This window comes from Aquarana catesbeiana, linkage group LG12 (genome assembly GCF_042186555.1).
Source record: "Aquarana catesbeiana isolate 2022-GZ linkage group LG12, ASM4218655v1, whole genome shotgun sequence".
Lineage (NCBI taxonomy): Eukaryota > Metazoa > Chordata > Amphibia > Anura > Ranidae > Aquarana > Aquarana catesbeiana.
This window is the reverse complement of record NC_133335.1, coordinates 22,255,336-22,275,542: the sequence shown is the minus strand read 5'-3', so window position 1 is coordinate 22,275,542 and position 20,207 is coordinate 22,255,336. Positions and strand designations below refer to the sequence as shown.

Here is a 20,207-nt window from a genome sequence, read left to right as displayed (position 1 = left end):
TCTTAAAGTGTTCTTTTCAGCAACTTCAGAAGTCCACATGAATAAATTCCTGATGTGCCACAATATACAGCAGTGGTATTATTTACCAGAAAAGATCCACCAAATGCAACCCCTGAACTCTTGTCAGCGACTCTGCCTAGGCTGAGATGTTGTAATCAGTCTGCTGCAGGCAGAAATAGGCATTTCCTCAGTCTCCTCTTAGGGGTAGGCAACCTCGGCACTCCAGCTCTGGTGAAACTACAAATCCCATCATGCCTCTGCCTCTAGGAGAATAAAAGCAAAGGAGACAGAATAGGACTTTAAATGAGGCTTGTTACTGTAAAAATATGTGTATGGAGTATGTATGCATGTATGTATGTGTGTGTGTGTGTGTGTGTGTATATATATATATATATAATATATATATATATAGAGAGAGAGAGAGAGAGAGAGAGAGAGAGAGAGAGAGAGAGAGAGAGAGAGAGAGATACAGTGGGGACGGAAAGTATTCAGACCCCCTTAAATTTTTCACTCTTTGTTATATTGCAGCCATTTGCTAAAATCATTTAAGTTCATTTTTTCCTCATTAATGTACACACAGCACCCCATATTGACAGAAAAACACAGAATTGTTGACATTTTTGCAGATTTATTAAAAAAGAAAAACTGAAATATCACATGGTCCTAAGTATTCAGACCCTTTGCTCAGTATTTAGTAGAAGCTCCTTTTGATCTAAAACAGCCATGAGTCTTTTTGGGAAAGATGCAACAAGTTTTTCACACCTGGATTTGGGTATTCTCTGCCATTCCTCCTTGCAGATCCCCTCCAGTTCTGTCAGGTTGGATGGTAAACGTTGGTGGACAACCATTTTTAGGTCTCTCCAGAGATGCTCAATTGGGTTTAAGTCAGGGCTCTGGCTGGGCCATTCAAGAACAGTCACGGAGTTGTTGTGAAGCCACTCCTTCATTATTTTAGCTGTGTGCTTAGGATCATTGTCTTGTTGGAAGGTAAACCTTCAGCCCAGTCTGAGGTCCTGAGCACTCTGGAGAAGGTTTTCGTCCAGGATATCCCTGTACTTGGCCGCATTAATTTTTACCTCGATTGCAACCAGTCGTCCTGTCCCTGCAGCTGAAAAACACCCCCACAGCATGATGCTGCCACCACCATGCTTCACTGTTGGGACTGTATTGGACAGGTGATGAGCAGTGCCTGATTTTCTCCACACATACCGCTTAGAATTAAGGCCAAAAAGTTCTATCTTGGTCTCATCAGACCAGAGAATCTTATTTCTCACCATCTTGGAGTCCTTCAGGTGTTTTTTTAGCAAACACCATGCAGGCTTTCATGTATCTCGCACCGAGGAGAGGCTTCTCTCGGGCCACTCTGTCATAAAACCTGGACTGGTGGAGGGCTGCAGTGATGGTTGACTTTCTACAACTTTCTCCCATCTCCCGACTGCATCTCTGTAGCTCAGCCACAGTGATCTTTGGGTTCTTCTTTACCTCTCTCACCAAGGCTCTTCTCCCCCGATAGCTCAGTTTGGCCAGACGGCCAGCTCTAGGAAGGGTTCTGGTCATCCCAAACATCTTCCATTTAAGAATTATGGAGGCCACTGTGCTCTTAGGAACCTTAAGTGCAGCAGAAATTTTTTCGTAACCTTGGCCAGATCTGTGCCTTGCCACAATTCTGTCTCTGAGCTCTTCAGGCAGTTCCTTTGACCTCATGATTCTCATTTGCTCTGACATGCACTGTGAGCTGTAAGGTCTTATATAGACAGGTGTGTGGCTTTCCTAATCAAGTCCAATCAGTATAATCAAACACAGCTGGACTCAAATGAAGGTGTAGAACCATCTCAAGGATGATCAGAAGAAATGGACAGCACCTGAGTTAAATATATGAGTGTCACAGCAAAGGGTCTGAATACTTAGGACCATGTGATATTTCAGTTTTTCTTTTTTAATAAATCTGCAAAAATGTCAACAATTCTGTGTTTTTCTGTCAATATGGGGTGCTGTGTGTATATTAATGAGGAACAAAAATGAACTTAAATGATTTTAGCAAATGGCTGCAATATAACAAAGAGTGTAAATTTTAAGGGGGTCTGAATACTTTCCGTCCCCACTGTATATATATATATATATATATATATATATATATATATATATATATATATATCTCTTATATATATATATATAGAGAGAGAGAGAAAACCTTTATTGTATCAAACGCAGTTCTGTGGTCTAGAAATGCATGATAAAACATAAACACAACCATATACAAATAGGCTGACATAATAATACATTGCGTACAATGATAATGGGTAGTTATACATATACACACAACTAGATACTTGCTGGATAAAAAGCTGAACTGTCTTGGCATCACACGAATAAAGAACTCTACGTGTTTCGTCAATCACGTTCACTCATCTGGAGTATAGATGCAAAAATTCACTGTAAGTACAGAAAAAGTCAGATATAAAAAAAAAAAAAACAATCAACCCTTCGTAAAAATCGAGGGAGGGGAAAATTTCTGAAAATTCCAAGAAGGTTCCCTTAAAAATATATGAGTAAACTGATACAGATCAGCTCGAGAACTGAACCGGCTCCCATAAGGACAAAGGGCAATGGAAGAAGGGGGCCCACCCAACATATGCTTGGGCCGGAGCTGAGATGGGAAAACCCAAACCAGATCAAGGGGTTAGCTAAATGGCAGGTCAGGTCATCACAATACAATCCCTGAGAGGGTGGGTGACATTGAACAATCCACATCCATCTGGAAGATAATGTTTGTATGGTGTATGAAAATGATGAAATGTGAAAAAGTGGGGAAAAAAAGGTTGAAAAGAAAAACAAATATATGATCTGTGAAAAATGAATTACTAAAAATGTGAATGTGAAAGATTAATGGAAAGAAAAAAAACCCTAAACAGGAAATGGGGAAAAAAAGTGTGAACTAAATCACAGGAAATCCCTACCCACAGCTGTGGTGAAACTACAAATCCCATCATGTCTCTGCCTCTAGGAGTCATGCTTGTGAATATCAAGGTCTTGCAATGTCTCATGGGACTTGTAGTTTCACCACAGCTGGAGGGCCATGGTTGCCTACCCCTAGGTCACAGGGTGGCCGTTTTTTATTGAACCGGCCGGTGTCGCCCGACATTTGGCCCGTGTGTACTAGGCTTTACACGGAGACAATACTTGGCATCGTTTTCTTTCCATGAAACAATATCTAATGTTTGTCCATTTAATTTTCTGCTCGATTACCCTGTAAATTATTACACGTGGTATGGTACTGCCGTGAGCAGTGAGGTAAAGGCTAATTCTTCTTTTATTAATTGTCCCAATGTCTATAATGTCATCAATCATATGTTCTATTGATGCAGCGGTGTGACTTTAACATATATTTACATATGTATACAATTGTTAGACCCCCTTTCACACTGGGGCAGTTTTCAGGAACTGTAGCGCTGGAAATAAAAGTCCTACAAGCAGCATCTTTGGGGTAGGTTAGGAGCGCTGTATTTAGCACTCCCAAAACATGCTGCCCATTGAAATGAATGGGCAGCGCTTTCAAAGCGTCGCAAAAATTGCGCTTTTAACCTTTTTTTGGGGTTAAAAGTGCCCTGCTAGCAGCTGAAAAACTGCGCTTTCAGTGTGAAAGCAGTCTTAATATACAGGTCCACTTTGCTGGCTGGCCGGACCAAGTGTGGGGGAATATTATCTTGAACGTTTAGGTGTGAAGCTGTGAAATGTGGTCAGTGTTTGGTTGCAGGGGCCATGGAATGTGGTCAGTATTTAGGTGTAGGGTTGTTATTTGTGGTCAGTATTTAGGTGCAGGGTTGTGGAATGTGGTCAGTGTTTGGGTACGGGGCAATGGAATATGGTGAGCGTTTGGTTGCAGGGGTCGTGGTATGTGGTCAGTATTTAGGTGCAGGGTCGTGGAATGTGGTCAGTGTTTGGTTGCAGGGGTCATGGTATGTGGTCAGTGTTTTGGTTGCAGGGGTCTTGGTATGTGGTCAGTGATTGGTCGCAGGGGTTGTGGTATGTTGTCAGTGTTTGGTCGCAGGGGTTGTGGTATGTGGTCAGTATTTTGGTGCAGGATCGTGGAATGTGGTCAGTGTTTGGTTGCAGGGGTCGTGGAATGTGGTCAGTGTTTGGTTGCAGGGGTCATGGAATGTGGTCAATGTTTGGTTGCAGGGGTTGTGGAATGTGATCAGTGTTTGGTTGCAGGGGTCATGGAATGTGGTCAGTGTTTGGTTGCAGGGTTCGTGGAATGTGGTCAGTGTTTGGTTGCAGGGGTCGTGGAATGTGGTCAGTGTTTGGTTGCAGGGTTTGTGGAATGTGGTCAATGTTTTGTTGCAGGGGTCGTACAATGTGGTCAGTATTTAAATGCAGGGCAGTGAAATGTGGCCAATGTTTAGGGGCAGGGCCCTGGATTGTGGTCATTGTTTAGGTTCGGGGCCGTGAAGTCTGGTCATTGTTTAGGTTCGGGGCTGTGGAGTCACAGGCACATAGGAGGAGATTTACTAAAACTGGCGAGTGCAAAGTCTGGTGCAGCTGTGCAGAGTAACCAATCAGCTCCCAGGTTTTATTGTCAAAGATTATTTGGACAAGCTGAAGCAATGGCCTACCAAGTGGGGGGCGGGCCGCCCCGGGCGCCACACACTGGATGGGTGTCAGGCCAGCACCCTCCACCCTCCGTGACTGAAGCGGTGACAGCGCCGCGGGGCGGGTTTAGGCAGCGGCGCGGTGACAGGCAGGTTAGAGAAGGGAGAGAGGCGAGCTGCAGTGGCGTTGCAAGGGGGGCGGGGGGGCGGGATGACACCACTGCACCTGACCAACCATCCCCTTTTCTCGCGGCCGTGGGCTGTCTGAGCAGTCCCGGATGTCACACGGGCACAGCCGAGCAGAGTGAAGCCGCCTCCCCCTCCTCTCTCTTTATGTGTACACAGGGGGAGGGGACCTGCTGTGCATGTGCCGCGCTGATCTGACGTACTGAATGGGGGGGTCTGCACTGAAGGGAGTGGGTGTACTGAATGAGGGGGTCTGTACTGAAGGGAGGGGGGGTCTGTGTAACATGCAGGGGGTCCAGAGCTGTGGGGGGTTGTATAATGTAAAGGGGTCCAGAGGTGCAGGGGGATGTGTAATGTAAAGGGGTCCAGAGATGCAGGGGGCTGTGTAATGTAAAGGGGACCAGAGGTGCAAGGGGCTGTGTAATGTAAAGGGGACCAGAGGTGCAAGGGGCTGTGTAATGTAAAGGGGTCCAGAGGTGCAGGGGGCTCTGTAATGTAAAGGGGTCCAGAGGTGCAGTTAGAAGCTGATTGGCTACCATGCAGAGCTGCACCAGATTTTGCACTCCCCAGTTTTAGTAAATCAACCCCCAATGTGTATGAGGACGCCCCCTATTGAGTGGTAGTCTTGGAGCCGCTTGGAATCCTCAGTGATCAGCAGTGTGTAGGGGAGATAAAACTCTCTAGGATGTGCGCACAGGTTGCCACCACTGACCTCCCTCTAAGAAAATCTGGCTGACCCCAGAACAAGCATGAACATCATGAGTTCCATCTCCCCTGACCGTACCCTTGTTCTAGGTCATTGGCTCTCAGTAGCCGGAGGAACGGTGAGCGGTGGCGGTGGATTTATCTCAGTCCTATAAACACGGAGGCCTCTGCTTCTGCCTGGGTTCACTCCTGCTACCTGCAGTGCAAGCCTGCCCTGGTCATGTGAGGACAGCGATTACAGCAGGCGTGGCAGCGGAGGAGGGAGGAGGGAGGAAGGGGGGGGGTCTTGATGTATTATTAGTGATCTGATTCCAGACTGGGAGAATTAAAGGGTCAGCATGTGTCTGCAGCAGGTATTCTGAGCGGTGCACATCACCGTGCCAACCACAGGAATGTAGTGCCCAACCGTATATTATATCCAGGGACGCTTTCCTGCAAAGTGAGAGCATCTGAGCCCATGGGCATGTCTGTATGTCTTGGCGCTCTATTCAGATTACCAACCTGGAAATAGAGATATTTCTTACTGTGTTATAAATACTGCGTCCCTAATGGAGCAACCCAACCGAAATGATTAAACAGACATTTGAAAACATTTAAAGGATCGGTTTGCCTTTCAGAAGATTTAAAAAGTACATTGTGATCCTCCAATCTCTGCTGTGCTATATATCCTGCCGTCCTTTGACCCCAGTAGTCAGTGGGAGGGAGAGCATTGTTTGGTAAATGGACTGTAATAACTCCTCTAGCATAGCCCCAACCTGCAACCAAAGTTGCAACCTCTGACCATCTCTTGTACTATGTCTGCAGTCTCTGACCATCTCTTGTACTATGTCTGCAGTCTCTGACCATCTCTTCTACTATGTCTGCAGTCTCTGACCATCTCTTCTACTATGTCTGCAGTCTCTGACCATCTCTTGTACTATGTCTGCAGTCTCTGACCATCTCCTGTAGTAAGTCTGCAGTCTCTGACCATCTCTTGTACCATGTCTGCTGTCTCTGACCATCTCCTGTAGTGTGTCTGCAGTCTCTGGGAACTCTGTGGACTCTTTTGTTAGGAGGGGGCTGTGGTGACCAGAGACCCCCTTACATCAGAGTTTTCCTTTATACCAGAGTCCCACATGCCTGTTTAGGGAGCCGCAAATAATATTCTGTATATGGTACTTTCTATGGCATAGAGAGTACCATATACAGAATATTATTTGCAGCTAGCTAGATAGGCATGTTGGGGGCCGCAGTTGAGGGGCCCTATATCTAGTAAGTTTTTGCTTTCACTGCTATATAGCATAAGGAGGCTCCCAACACTTTTAGAGACACCCGCTCTCCAGGCCTTGTGCCTACACCCCACCTCCAGCCTCTCTGATTGGTTCGATTTCACCAGATTGATGACTCCATCCAAGGATTGACATCCTTCTGTAAATCCACCTTCCCTTCACACCCATCAGCTTACTGAACGGCCACTCCTACTGCAAGTCTGCTTTCATACTTTAGCTGCTGCATGGCTCATTGGCATTAAGACAGATCTCCAGTCATTACACTACTTGAACTAGAAGAATGAATAAAGGTTTTCATGTCATCACTCACTGTCAAGAAGTACTTCTCCCACTGCGTTCTTCTCACATATTGGTAAATCAGCCACTTCCACAGACTCTTTTCTACTTGACTTTGGGGGGGGGGGGGGGGATTAGCAGCTGAAGCAACTCACTGCTCATGATAGAATGTCTCATGCTAGAAATAAACTTTTGGGGACTGAATTGGCTGTCCCTGGTTAATATTTTTTTTTTTAACATGTGAATGACAAAGTGGTCTTTTTGATAAATCAGCCCTGGTTGAAGTCGTTTCTGTATTATTATCCTGAATCCCGTTGTTGTGTTATGTGGAAGCGGCTTGCCTGCACGTGGTGGTGACCTCTCTCCTCTCTCTATTTCAGTGAATGAATTCACCGTCATCCGCAAGAAATTCAAGTGTCCGTACTGCAGCTTCTCCGCCATGCACCAATGCATCCTGAAGAGACACATGCGCTCTCACACGGGGGAACGGCCCTATCCCTGTGAGATCTGCGGCAAGAAGTTCACCAGGAGGGAGCACATGAAGCGCCACACTTTGGTAAGAAGTGGTATTGCTCACTTTCTTAGGTCCTGCTGGCTAAAGTGAGGCGAGGAGTGCACCGCATTGGCTAGTATGGGAAACTTGTTAAAAAAAAAAAAAGAACAAAAAACAAAAAAACCCCCCCAAAAAAACCCTTTTGTGACCATAAGTCGATGAATCTTGGAATCCCGGACCTGATTTGGCAGCATCATTATGACTCTTCCTACATAAATACAACTATGAATAATTTGTCAGATTGACAGAGGGGTCTGAGAATTAGAGGTGTGTATTCCTAGTTCTCTGCTGTAGTTGTAATTAGTGTAATGGCTAGTAAAGGCTGGAATGGTGACATCACTTATAGGTCCACTTGATCCGGCTCTCTGTGTCAGACAACACTGCTGCAGGGGAGAGGAGGGAGCACGGACAACGGCTAGCAAAGCATAGAATGGTGATATCACACATAGGTCATTTGATCCGGCTCCCTGTGTCTGCCAGCACGGCTGCAGGGGAGAGGAGGGAGAGCCGACAATAACTATTAAATCCTGGAGTGGTGACATCACCCACAGGTTACTTGATCCTGTTCCCTGTGTCAGCCAATACTGCTGCAGTGGAGAGGAGGGAGCGCCCACAATGGCTAGTAAGGCCTGGAATGGTGACATTACTCGTACGTCACGTGATCCTGTTCTCTCTGTCAGCCAACGCTGCTGCAGGGGAGAGGAGGAAGCGCTGACAATGGTTAGTAAAGCCTGGAAAGGTGACATCACTTGATCTGGCTCCCTGAGTCAGCTAGCACGGCTGTAGGGGGAGAGGAGCGAGCAATTGGACAATGGCTATTAAAGCCTAGAATGGTGACATCACCCATTGGTCACTTGACCTGGCTCACTGTGTCACCAACACCGCTGCAGGGGAGAGGAGGGAACGCTGACAATGGCTAGTAAAGCCTGAAATGGTAAAATCACCTATAGGTCACTTGATCCGGCTCCCTGTGTCAGCTAACATGGCTGCAGGGGAGAGGAGAGAGCCATCCAACAATGGCTAGTAAAGCCTGGAATGGTTACATCCCCATAGGTCACTTGATTCCGCTCCCTGTGTCAACCAACACCGCTGCAGGGGAGAGGAGGGAGCGCCGACAATGGCTAGTAAAGCCTGGAATGGTGACATCACCCATCACTTGATCATGCTCCCTATGTCCGCCAACACTGCTGCAGGGAAGAGGAGGGAGCACCAGCAATGGATGGGCCATTGAAGCCTATGGGTGATAGCACCATTCCAGGCTTTAATACAGTAGCTGTTGTTGGAGCACTCTCTCCTCTCCCCTGCAGCTGCCACAAGTAATATGAGATAAGTAGGTTGAAAATAGGTGCGTTTATATACCTTTCTTACACAGGTTAGTTAGCATAGGTGTCAGGTGGGGGGAGGGGACCGTTTTAAGGCTAGATAGGTATAAGCTGGAATTCCACTTTAAAGATTGGTGGTTTGGCAGCAGTACCAGTGGGCGTGGCTTAAGTAGGTATCATCCAAGCTAAGAAATGGGGGCAGCCCTTTGCCCTGCAGATGCTGGGTAGGCTGGAAGTGGTAGTTTCCTGACAGATGCTGGACAGTAGCCTGTAGACACCCGTCCTATACAGCATACGCACTCTGAATTATGCAGCAACTGAATGATCAGGAAACAGTAATAATTTTTCTTTAACAAACGGCAATCGGTCATGTTGGAAATCCTGATTGCGTTCGGCCAAGTTTTCCGTCCTAACAAGCTCCCTTTAAATACAGCATTATTATGTCTGTCAGAATTGTGCCTTTTAAATCCCGTCCCCTTGTGTCCGGCTATGATGTGCGCTCATAATGATGTCTTATTAATTGGAGAACAGGCCGAGGAGGTGATATGAGCCTATTACTTTCGCAGCAAGCAGTGTTTGGTTACCATGGAGACCGCTGTCGGACTTAAAGGACCGCATCCACCTGCCCACAAATCTCTGACGCTTTGAACGCCTTTAAGGAAGCCCATACTGCGACAATATGTAAACTGCCGATGCCGAGCATTTCTTTTGAAAATGCCACCTCCCTGGCTGTCTCTGGCTCTGACCCCAAATAAGTTCTGCAATGTAAGAGTTTGGACTTGTCTGGCTTCATGCTGGTTCCAGATCAGGGACGCAGAGTTTATTGGCCAGCGATGGCCGGACAGCTGGCATTTTCAGAGGCAGTTCAGCAGTCTCCATATTCTATTCAGTTCAACTTGTTTTAGTTTTGGATAGAGTTACCATTTCTGTCATGTTTTTTTTTTTCTTTCTTGTGACCCCCCATTAGAGAGATTTACCCTCACTTCCTGTGCTGACAGGAAGTGATGACTAACCTCTCCAATGGGAGGCCACAGATGGCAAATAAAACCTGACAGATGCTCCAACCCTCTCTCTACTCTGTCCAGAAATTCAATGAAAAGAGAAGAGAAGCTGAGCTTTTAAAAGTTACTAGGCACGTCCAGCGTGCAGAGAAGAGAACAATACACCCAATTACTGTTCAGTAGCAGGACACAACCTGGAGTTCCATGTTAAGGGTTCATCTAGAAGTCTGTATTGTTTGGAGAAGTCTTTACTGATATATATATATATACATGACCTGATTTTATTTCTGTGTCACCCGTCTTATGAAGCCATGCAATCGCCTGCTGAAAATGGGGCTGCATTGCTGGGGGGGGATCGCCAGAGTCTGACCATTTCCTTTGACTGACCTCAAATGTGAAGTGGCCAAAGGAAGGGAAGTGGGTCATTGCTGGGCGGCTCCATCCTGTCTGTGAGATGGTTGTATGGAGGTGATCCTCCCAGCACATCCTGTGACCGGCAGGGTTTCATTCACCGCTCAGAATGCCCGGCCTTATTTACCATTTCCTCTACAAATGGATCATGTTATGGGGTAACACTGAGCTACTTTTTTTTTTTTTTTTTTTTTTTTGGCCCAAGAGGATAAATAGGCCCCACGTGCAAAAGTGTCCCTTTACTCTAATGATCCAAAGTGTCAGAATGAGGAGGGGTCTCATTTCCCCAAGGAATTCTATTGTCAGTGTGTGGGTTACAAATGAGCAGGAAAATCTGATTGGCTGATGCAATACAGACTTCTTTTCTTTTTCTTTCAGTGGGTACCTTGTGCCTGTCTACCTGGGCAGAGCAAAGGCTTCAGCAGCTGGGAGGAGATCCCTAAGCTCCCCATAATCCCCGTCTGCCTGGCTGTATGTTTTGTATAGACACTCCCGTCACACACCTTCTCTGTCTTCATCCCTTCCTCTCCTCTCTCTGATCTCTCTACCCCCTTCCTCTCCTCTCTCTACCCCCTTCCTCTCCTCTCTCCCTCTCCTCTCTCTACCCCCTTCCTCTCCTCTCTCCCCCCTTCCTCTCCTCTCTCTACCCCCTTCCTCTCCTCTCTCCCTCTCCTCTCTCTACCCCCTTCCTCTCCTCTCTCCCTCTCCTCTCTCTACCCCCTTCCTCTCCTCTCTCTGATCTTTCTACCCCCTTCCTCTCCTCTCTCTGATCTCTCCTTCATCCCTTCCTCTCCTCTCTCTGATCTCTCTCCCCTTCCTCTCCTCTCTCCCTCTCCTCTCTCTACCCCCTTCCTCTCCTCTCTCCCCCCTTCCTCTCCTCTCTCTGATCTTTCTACCCCCTTCCTCTCCTCTCTCCCCCTTCCTCTCCTCTCTCTGATCTCTCCTTCATCCTTTCCTCTCCTCTCTCTGATCTCTCTCCCCTTCCTCTCCTCTCTCTGATCCCCCCCCCCTTCATCTCCTCTCTCTGATCTCTCTTCCCTTCCTCTCCTCTCTCTGATCTCTCTCCCCTTTCTCTCCTCTCTCTGATCTCTCTCCCCCCTCATCCCTTCCTCTCTCCCCCCTTCCTCTCCCCTTCATCCCTTCCTCTCCCCTTCATCCCTTCCTCTCCTCTCTCTGATCTCCCCCCCCCCCCTCCTCTCCTTTCCCCCCCCCTTCCTCTCCTCTCCCCTTCATCCCTTCTTCTCCTCTCTCCGATCTATCTCCCCTTACTCTCCTCTCTCTCCCCCTTCATCCCTTCATCTCCCCCCCTTCCTCTCCTCTTCATCCCTTCCTCTCCTCTCTCTGATCTCTCTCCCCCCTTCCTCTCCCTGATCTCTGTCTCCCCTTCATCCCTTCCTCTCCTCTCTCTCCCCTTCCTCTCCTCTGTCTGATCTCTCCCCCCTTCCTCTCCTCTCTCTCTCTCCCCTTCATCTCCTCTTTCTCTCTCATTCTCCCCCCCTTCATCCCTTTCTCTCCTCATTCTGATTCCCTCCCCCCCCCTCCTCTCTCCTTCATCCCTTCCTCTCCTCTCTCTGATCTTTCTCTCCTCTCTCTGAATTTTCTCTCCCCTTCCTCTCCTCTCTCTGATCTTTCTCTCCTCTCTCTGATCTTTCTCTCCCCTTCCTCTCCTCTGTCTGATCTCTGTCCCCTTCATCCCTTACTCCCCCCCCTTCCTCTCCTCTCTCTTCCCTTCCTCTCCTCTCTCTTCCCTTCCTCTCCTCTCTCTCCCCTTCCTCTGCCCTCTCCCCCCCCCTCCTCTCTCTCTCCTTTATCCCTTCCTCTCTCCGATCTCTCTCTCCCCTTCATCCCTTCCTCTCCTCTCTCCCCCTCTTCTCTCTCTATTCTCTTTCCCCCCTTCCTCTCTCTCTCTCCTTCATCCCTTCCTGTCCTCTCTCTGTTCTCTCTCCCTCACTTCCCTCTCTTTCCATTAGATCTCTCTCTTTGTCATCTCTCTTCTCAAACACAAAAATGATTTCCATTCTGGGTGCACATACACTCTCAATTGCTTCCCTGACACTCTGTTACCTCTCTCACCATATTGCTTCACTCTCTCTCCTCTCCTAGTTGCCTCTCTGTCCCCCACTTCTCTCTTCCTCCCTATTACTTCCCTTTATCTCTTTCCCTTAATTCTCTATCTTCCCCCCATTGCTTCCCCATCTCTCTCCGTTACCTCTTTTCACCCCATTGCTTCCCTGTCTCTCGCTTCCTTAACCTTCCCTGCCTTTAATTTACCCGTGTCTCTCTCCACCATTTGTTCCCTGTATCTCTCCTTCCCTGTTGCTTTCCCTTCTCTGTCTTCCCCCGATTGCTTTTCTGTCTCTTGCTCCCTCTCTATATCTCATTGCTTCTTTGTCTCTCTTCACTACCTTTCTTTCACCCCATTGCTTTCCTGCCTACCTTTCTCTCTTACCTCTCTGTCTATTGCCTCCATATCTCTCCCTTATCTCTCTCTCCTCTCCCTTACCTCTCTGTCTCTCTATTGCCTCCATATCTCTCCCTTACCTCTCTGTCTCTCTCTATTGCCTCCATATCTCTCTCTCTATTTCTCCCTTAAGCCTCGTACACCCGGGCCGAATGTGGGGAGACAACGGCCGGTTCAAACAAAAAAACATCCAACAATCGGTCTATGTGTATGTCAGTCTGTCCTAGAGAAGCTGGCCGTGCGGGCAGCTTCTGTTGGAGGTGCATGCTGGAAAACCAGCAGCCGACTCCCGATCATCGCTCTTAGCCTGAGATTGCTGAGAGCGCTGATCTGAGTGTTGTGGTGGGGGGTGGGCATCCTCCTGTCAGAACACAACAGCACAGTGGGGAAGATCGCTGGACTAATCTCGCATGGTTAGTACAGTGGCTCCGACCAGAGCTGTAGTGTGTACCGGGCTTTACTTCTCTCTTGTCTCCATATCTCTCCCTCACCTCTTTGTCTCATCGTAGTATCTCCTTACCCCTCTCTCTGTCTTATCACTCCCTTATCCCTCTCCCTGTCTTATCTCTCTCTTACCCCTCTCTCTGTCTTATCACTCCCTTACCCTTCTTTCTGTCTTATCACTCCCTTATCCCTCTCCCTGTCTTATCTCTCTCTTACCCCTCTCCCTGTCTTATCACTCCCTTACCCCTCTCTCGTCTCCATATCTCTCCCTTACCCCTCTCTCGTCTCCATATCACTCCCTTACCCCTCTCTCTGTCATATCTCTCCCTTACCCCTCTCTCGTCTCCATATCACTCCCTTACCCCTCTCTCTGTCATATCTCTCCCTTACCCCCCTCTCTTTCTGTCATATCTGTCCCTTACCCCCCTCTCTCTGTCATATCTCTCCCTTACCCCCCTCCCTCCCTGTCATATCTCTCTCTTAACCCTCTCTCTCTGTCATATCTCTCCCTTAACCCTCTCTCGTCTGTCATATCTCTCCCTTACCCCTCTCTCGTCTCCATATCACTCCCTTACCCCTCTCTCTGTCATATCTCTCCCTTAACCCTCTCTCGTCTGTCATATCTCTCCCTTACCCCTCTCTCGTCTCCATATCACTCCCTTACCCCTCTCTCTGTCATATCTCTCCCTTACCCCCCCCTCTCTGTCATATCTCTCCCTTACCCCCCTCCCTCCCTGTCATATCTCTCCCTTAACCCTCTCTCTCTGTCATATCTCTCCCTTACCCCTCTCTCTGTCTTATCTCTCCCTTACCCCTCTCTCTGTCTTATCTCTCCCTTACCCCTCTCTCGTCTCCATATCACTCACTTACCCCTCTCTCGTCTCCATATCACTCCCTTACCCCTCTCTCTTTCATATCTCTCCCTTACCCCTCTCTTGTCTCCATATCACTCCCTTACCCCTCTCTCTGTCATATCTCTCCCTTACCCCCCCTCTCTCTGTCATATCTATCCCCTACCCCTCTCTGTCATATCTCTCCCTTACCCCCCTCTCTCTGTCATATCTCTCCCTTACCCCTCTCCCTCCCTGTCATATCTCTCCCTTAACCCTCACACTCTCTGTCATATCTCTCCCTTACCCCTCTCTCTGTCTTATCTCTCCCTTACCCCTCTCTCTGTCTTATCTCGCCCTTACCCCTCTCTCTGTCTTATCTCGCCCTTACCCCTCTCTCTCTGTCATATGTCTCCCTTACCCCTCTCTCTCTGTCATATGTCTCCCTTACCCCTCTCTCTCTGTCATATCTCTCCCTTACCCCTCTCTCTCTGTCATATCTCTCCCTTACCCCCCCTCTCTCATATCTCTCCCTTACCCCTCTCTCGTCTCCATATCTCTCCCTTACCCCTCTCTCGTCTCCATATCTCTCCCTTACCCCTCTCTCGTCTCCATATCTCTCCCTTACCCCTTTCTCTGTCTTATCTCTCTCTTACCCCTCTCCCAGTCATATCTCTCCCTTACCCCCCCCTCTCTTGTTTCCATATCTCTCCCTTACCCCTCTCTCTCTGTCATATCTCTCCCTTACCCCCTCTCTCTCTCGTTTCCATATCACTCCCTTACCCCCTTCTCTCTCATATCGCTCCCTTGTCTCCATATCTCTCTCTCATCTCCATATCTCTCCCTTACCCCTCCCTCCCTCCCTCCTCGCTGCTTTCCTGTCTCTCTCACTCCCTTACTACTAGCTGAATTACAAATCTGGCTGAACAGAACTAAAAATCTCTTTGTTTGTAGAAGACATTTACAGTTTGTGGACTCATCCTTTAACATGGGCGTGGACAAATTCAGAATTCAGGAGCCAGTCAGGCTATTCTAGGGACCAAACCGCCCCTTCTCCTCCACCCCCAGTGTAATTCTGAGGTTCTAATATGGAACCCTTGTATTTATCGGTTGCGCCAAAGTACCAGATTTCACAAGCAGGTGGTGTTGTGGGCGGAGGAAATCCTTGTAGTTTCTGCGCCGTACTCCAGGAAATCCCCTAAAATAAATTTCTATGACACAAGTGGTTCTGTTTAGTACACCACTCCGCTGGATCGGTCCTCTACCTCTCCGTTCCCTAGCGGTGAGAGGCATGAGGCGGCGTGTACCTCGTATGTGTTCTCTCCAGATCTTAGTAAATCGCAGGGCTGTGTCTTTAAGAAAATCTGTCTGTCCCATAAGACGGCTTTGTGTGCGACAGGTCCACCCCTGTGTATAAGAGGACTCGGCACATGAAGGAATCCAGCGTGAAATTACAGGGCACGGTTAATGATTAATCCTCAGGTTTTACATTGATGAAGTAAGGTGAAGCCCAGCGCTGACAGGCAGACACACCCTGTGACAGGCGGGAGGGAGGACTATTCTAGGTGAACTCTGCCCTCTGCTGGTGACCAGCGGCTGTACACTGAGACCATGAGAGCTCTGAAAACATCTGAACCATCTGCATAACATGACCACAGTGCAAGGTCAGGGAAAGAAGACCAATGGAAGTGTGAAGCAGCAGTCATACACCTGTAGGACAGTTTAAAAAGAGAGGCACTGCATATGTACACCATGGCAGTGATGGAAGTAATCATAGACTGCCAATGTTCCTAAACCAGAGAGGACAGATCAATTCTGGGTGCCCAGGCCAGTGGACCAGCTTATTATGGACCATGGGAAGCTATTGGTGAGACTCAGATCCACAGTTCCCTGAAAGATCTACTGGGGACTCGATTGGCGAGAGCTCTGTGCTGAGTTTCCGGGTCTGTACACCTGCTGTGCCCATTATGAGGGGTTCCCACCATCCCTGTGCTGAGTTTTCAGGTCTGTATACCTGGTTTGCCCATTATGAGGGGTTCCCACCATCCCTGTGCTGAGTTTTCGGGTCTGTATACCTGGGTTGCCCATTATGAGGGGTTCCCACCATCCCTGTGCTGAGTTCCTGGGTCTGTACACCTACTGTGCCCATTATGAAGGGTTCCCACCATCCCTGTGCTAAGTTATTGGGTCTGTATACCTGCTGTGTCCATTATGAGGGGTTCCCACCATCCCTATGTTGTGTTCCCAGGTTTGTACACCTACTGTGCCCATTATGAGGGGTTCCCACCATCCCTGTGCTAAATTACTGGGTCTGTATACCTGCTGTGCCCATTATGAGGGGTTCCCACCATCCCTGTGCTGAGTTCTTTGTTGTGCCCATTGAGGGGTTCCCACCATCCCTGTGCTGAGTTCCTGGGTCTGTACACCTACTGCGCCCATTATGAAGGGTTCCCACCATCCCTGTGCTAAGTTATTGGGTCTATATACCTGCTGTGTCCATTATGAGGGGTTCCCACCATCCCTATGTTGTGTTCCCAGGTTTGTACACCTACTGTGCCCATTATGAGGGGTTCCCACCATCCCTGTGCTAAATTACTGGGTCTGTATACCTGCTGTGCCCATTATGAGGGGTTCTCACCATCCTTGTGCTGAGTTCTTTGTTGTGCCCATTGAGGGGTTCCCACCATCCCTGTGCTGAGTTCTTGGGTCTATATACCTGGTTTGCCCATTATGTGGGGTTCCCACCATCCCTGTGCTGAGTTCTCGGGTCTATATACCTGGTTTGCCCATTATGAGGGGTTCCCACCATCCCTGTTCTGAGTTCTTGGGTCTATATACCTGGTTTGCCCATTATGAGGGGCTCCCACCATCCCTGTGCTGAGGTCTTGAGTCTATATACCTGGTTTGCCATTATGAGGGGTTCCCACCATCCCTGTGCCAAGTTATTGGGTCTGTACCCATTATGAGTGGTTCCCACCATCCCTGTGCTGAGTTCCCAGGTCGGTACACCTGCTGTGCCCATTATGAGGGGGTTCCCGCCATCCCTGTGCTGAGTTCCACCTAATAACCAATCACACTCTTTGTTCCACTCACACAATGCAAGTCAGAAAATAAAAGCCGAAAATCTAGTTGCTCTTGTGGTCTCGATATCTGAACTGAGAACTGCTTTTGTTGTCTATGGCGACCAATAACATTGTCCCACAGATTGTCCCAGGGCAGTACAGGAGAATGAAAGGAAGGACCCAGTTGGCTTCTCAGTGTATAGAGTTCCTCACGCAGAGATTATTAAGGAGAGGAACGTTGTAAAGAAGGCCGACGGAGTGCCTGATATGATGTTTTTCCTCCTCCACCCACTCCAATGTGCCCCCTCCTCGGGGATAAGACTCAGGGACACTCCGTCAGTGCCACTTATCCGGGCTCATTAAGAAGCCGCTATCACGGTTGCCATGGCAGCAGTGCCCGCTCTGTCTTGCAGTGTCCTCTGCTGTCATATAATTGCAAGACCATCTGTCTCCTCATCTGACTGCGCCGAGCCTCCTTCCCTCGTGTAACCAGAGCCAGCCGGGGGACCGTCTCACCCGGCGCTCTTACTCCAGGGGCGCCACCCATCTGTCTGTCTGACATCCAATTCTGTGTGGTACCCTGTACCTGGCAGGGATCCATACCTTATTACTTCCAGTGTCAGACAAGACGTTTCCTTTTAGGGGAGAGTTGTGCGTTACCCATAGCAACCGATCAATCAGAGAATGAATCCACTCCATATATATATCCCGGTCCTGCAAAGCTGTGGCTGCATCTCAAAGCGAATGTAAAATTTTTTAATTTAAATGTGTGTGCGGTCAGATTACAGTGTGTGTGTATAGCCAGAACTGTTGGTGTTGGATGGTGTGATGAGAGGTTAGAACCCCTGTCAGGTTTTTTTTTTTTGCTGCCTCTGGGAGATTCTCTATCCCATTTGTCCTTGCGACCATTGTCACTGGCACAGAGGGTGATGTTGGGGGGGATTAAACTTTTCAGTTGTCACCAAATTTACTGGGGAAACCCATACCAGTGACAACTGTCTAAAGTTTCCAAACTGCGGGTGCTATTCAAGGCCCCAACGAGTTCCCTTATGGTAGACCGCTGGGAGTGCAGAAGAGGACCCAGCTCTGTGGATACCAACATCAAAAGAGAAAAAGTCCTTAGCCGCACATCACTACAAAAACCTGTGTATGAACAGGGCCTCAGCCCAGGCTCCATCCCGGATCCTCCCAACGCGTTTCGCCCTGCCCATGGGGCTTAATCATGGAGATCACATTGGAGGAGGGGTGTCCTGGGCAGAGCCGGGGCTGAGGCTCTTTTCATACACAGGTTTATGAAGTGATACGATGCTCAAACATCAGCCAATACCTGCTGGCTCAGCCGAAATTCCAAGAGTGTATGTCCCTGCAGGTATCGCTCTGTTCAACAAAAACTCCGCTTTTCAATCAATTTTTTTTGGTGGTGTTGGCATAGATGTAGGAGTCTGTTAGATCAGAATTCTGTGTAAAGAGGGGTTTTTTCCTTATTTTGGGGAGATTTCCTTTTTCTGTGGTACTCCCGCAACAGAAAGTGTAGGAAAATCTCCCCAGTGGGGGATATGGCAAAAAAAAAAAAAAAAAAAACTGCAGATATTTGAATCCTTTGCTATCCAAAAAAAAAAAAATCCCCAAAATGTCTAGATGCATTAGAGCTGAAATTTGGGCACAAAGACCTTCACTTAAAGTGTTACTAAACCCACAACAGTAAAATCAGTGTGTATATGCAGTAAATCTTGCTGGTTATACTCACCGTGAAACCCTCTGCATTGTGTAAAAAGGCCTGTTTGATCCTCCTCTTCTTCTACTGTCCCCAATCCATTTCCTGATAGTACAGAGCTAGGGGACAAGCTTCACATGCTCAGTTTAGTGTGTATTGCTAGAGAGCTTTTTTTTTTTTCTCGGGAGAGTGCATGTGATCAGCACAGGGCCAATCAGCACTGTCCACACAGAGGGTCGGGCATACCTCCCAACTGTCCCTAATTTGGAGCAAAGTCCCTCTGTCCCTCATTCCTCCTCATTTTGGTCTGATCTATATAGATGCATATAAAATGCACTTTTTTATCTATTAAAAGGTGTTTTCCAGCGCTAAACCTTTCATCTGATTTCTAAATTGCTGCATTTGTAAATTCCAAAAGCCAGTATAAAGGAATAGTAGTGTTAAAAAAAAGCACTTGTGGGTTGTACAATTCTCCTTTAAGGGAGCGTGGCAAGGGGTGTGTCCTATGCCTGCATACTTTTGCTGATAGGTGTCCCTCATTGTCATCTCAGAAAGTTGGAAGGTATGGGTCAGGGGTCCTGCCTCCTCATAGGACAGTCACAGGAGAATGAAAACTCCTCCTACAAGCTTTAACCAGACACTAATAAAAGTCACAAGACTGCTATATACTGCTGCTGAGAAAGGATATTTAACAGTTTATATTTACTAAAATTATTGCATTTCCATGTTCTGTGGGAGACCAGCTATAGTGAATGCAGGCTCCTGGGTTTAGTAACGCTTTAAATATATTTCTCAATGGCCACAAAGCATATAAATCCTGAAGTGTGTGTGCACCAAATGTCTTCAAACCCAGGTATTACTTTGTAAAAGTAGCAGTGCTGTACATAACCTGCGCAGAGAGCAGAGCTGTGGGAGGGGCCTAGCAGGCTTCACCCACTACACTCTGCAGAAAACTACAGGAAGGGGCGGAAACAAGACCAGTCACCCTGCACAAGGAGAGAGAGCATCATTGAGCGGTCTTTTATTACAGGAAGCTCCTGCACAGAAGCTTATCCTGGAGTTCTGCTGCTTTAAGGCTCCGTTCCCACTAGTTGCGACTCCTAAGTCGCAAAATATCGAGAGCAACTTTGATGTGACTTTCCACTCTCTGGCACTCAAGCTTGCAAGAAAGCTGCATCAAAAGCATTACAGGAACCTTTTAAAAGTCGCTGCAACTGTTGCATAGATTGTAATGGGTGCCTTTCTTTAAATCAATACGCTGCGACTTGTCATGTGACTTTGTCCAAAGTCGCATCGCACCAGTCTAAAGATTTTATTATATGTGTATTGCGGTTGTCTTTGTTGAATGAATATCTTAAAGAGGAGCTCCAGCTGAATACACAGTC

General features: G+C 47.9%; 1 protein-coding gene across 2 annotated transcripts in view; it reads left to right on the top strand.

The window, feature by feature from the left end:
* The window catches only part of ZBTB46 (zinc finger and BTB domain containing 46), a 101,563-nt gene that overhangs the window by 73,374 nt on the left and 7,982 nt on the right, over window positions 1–20,207 (top strand). For both annotated transcript variants that reach the window (XM_073607381.1, XM_073607380.1), the window contains exon 5: window positions 7,405–7,580. In XM_073607381.1, coding sequence (XP_073463482.1) covers window positions 7,405–7,580 — 176 coding nt within the window. The remainder of the gene's footprint in view (window positions 1–7,404; window positions 7,581–20,207) is intronic.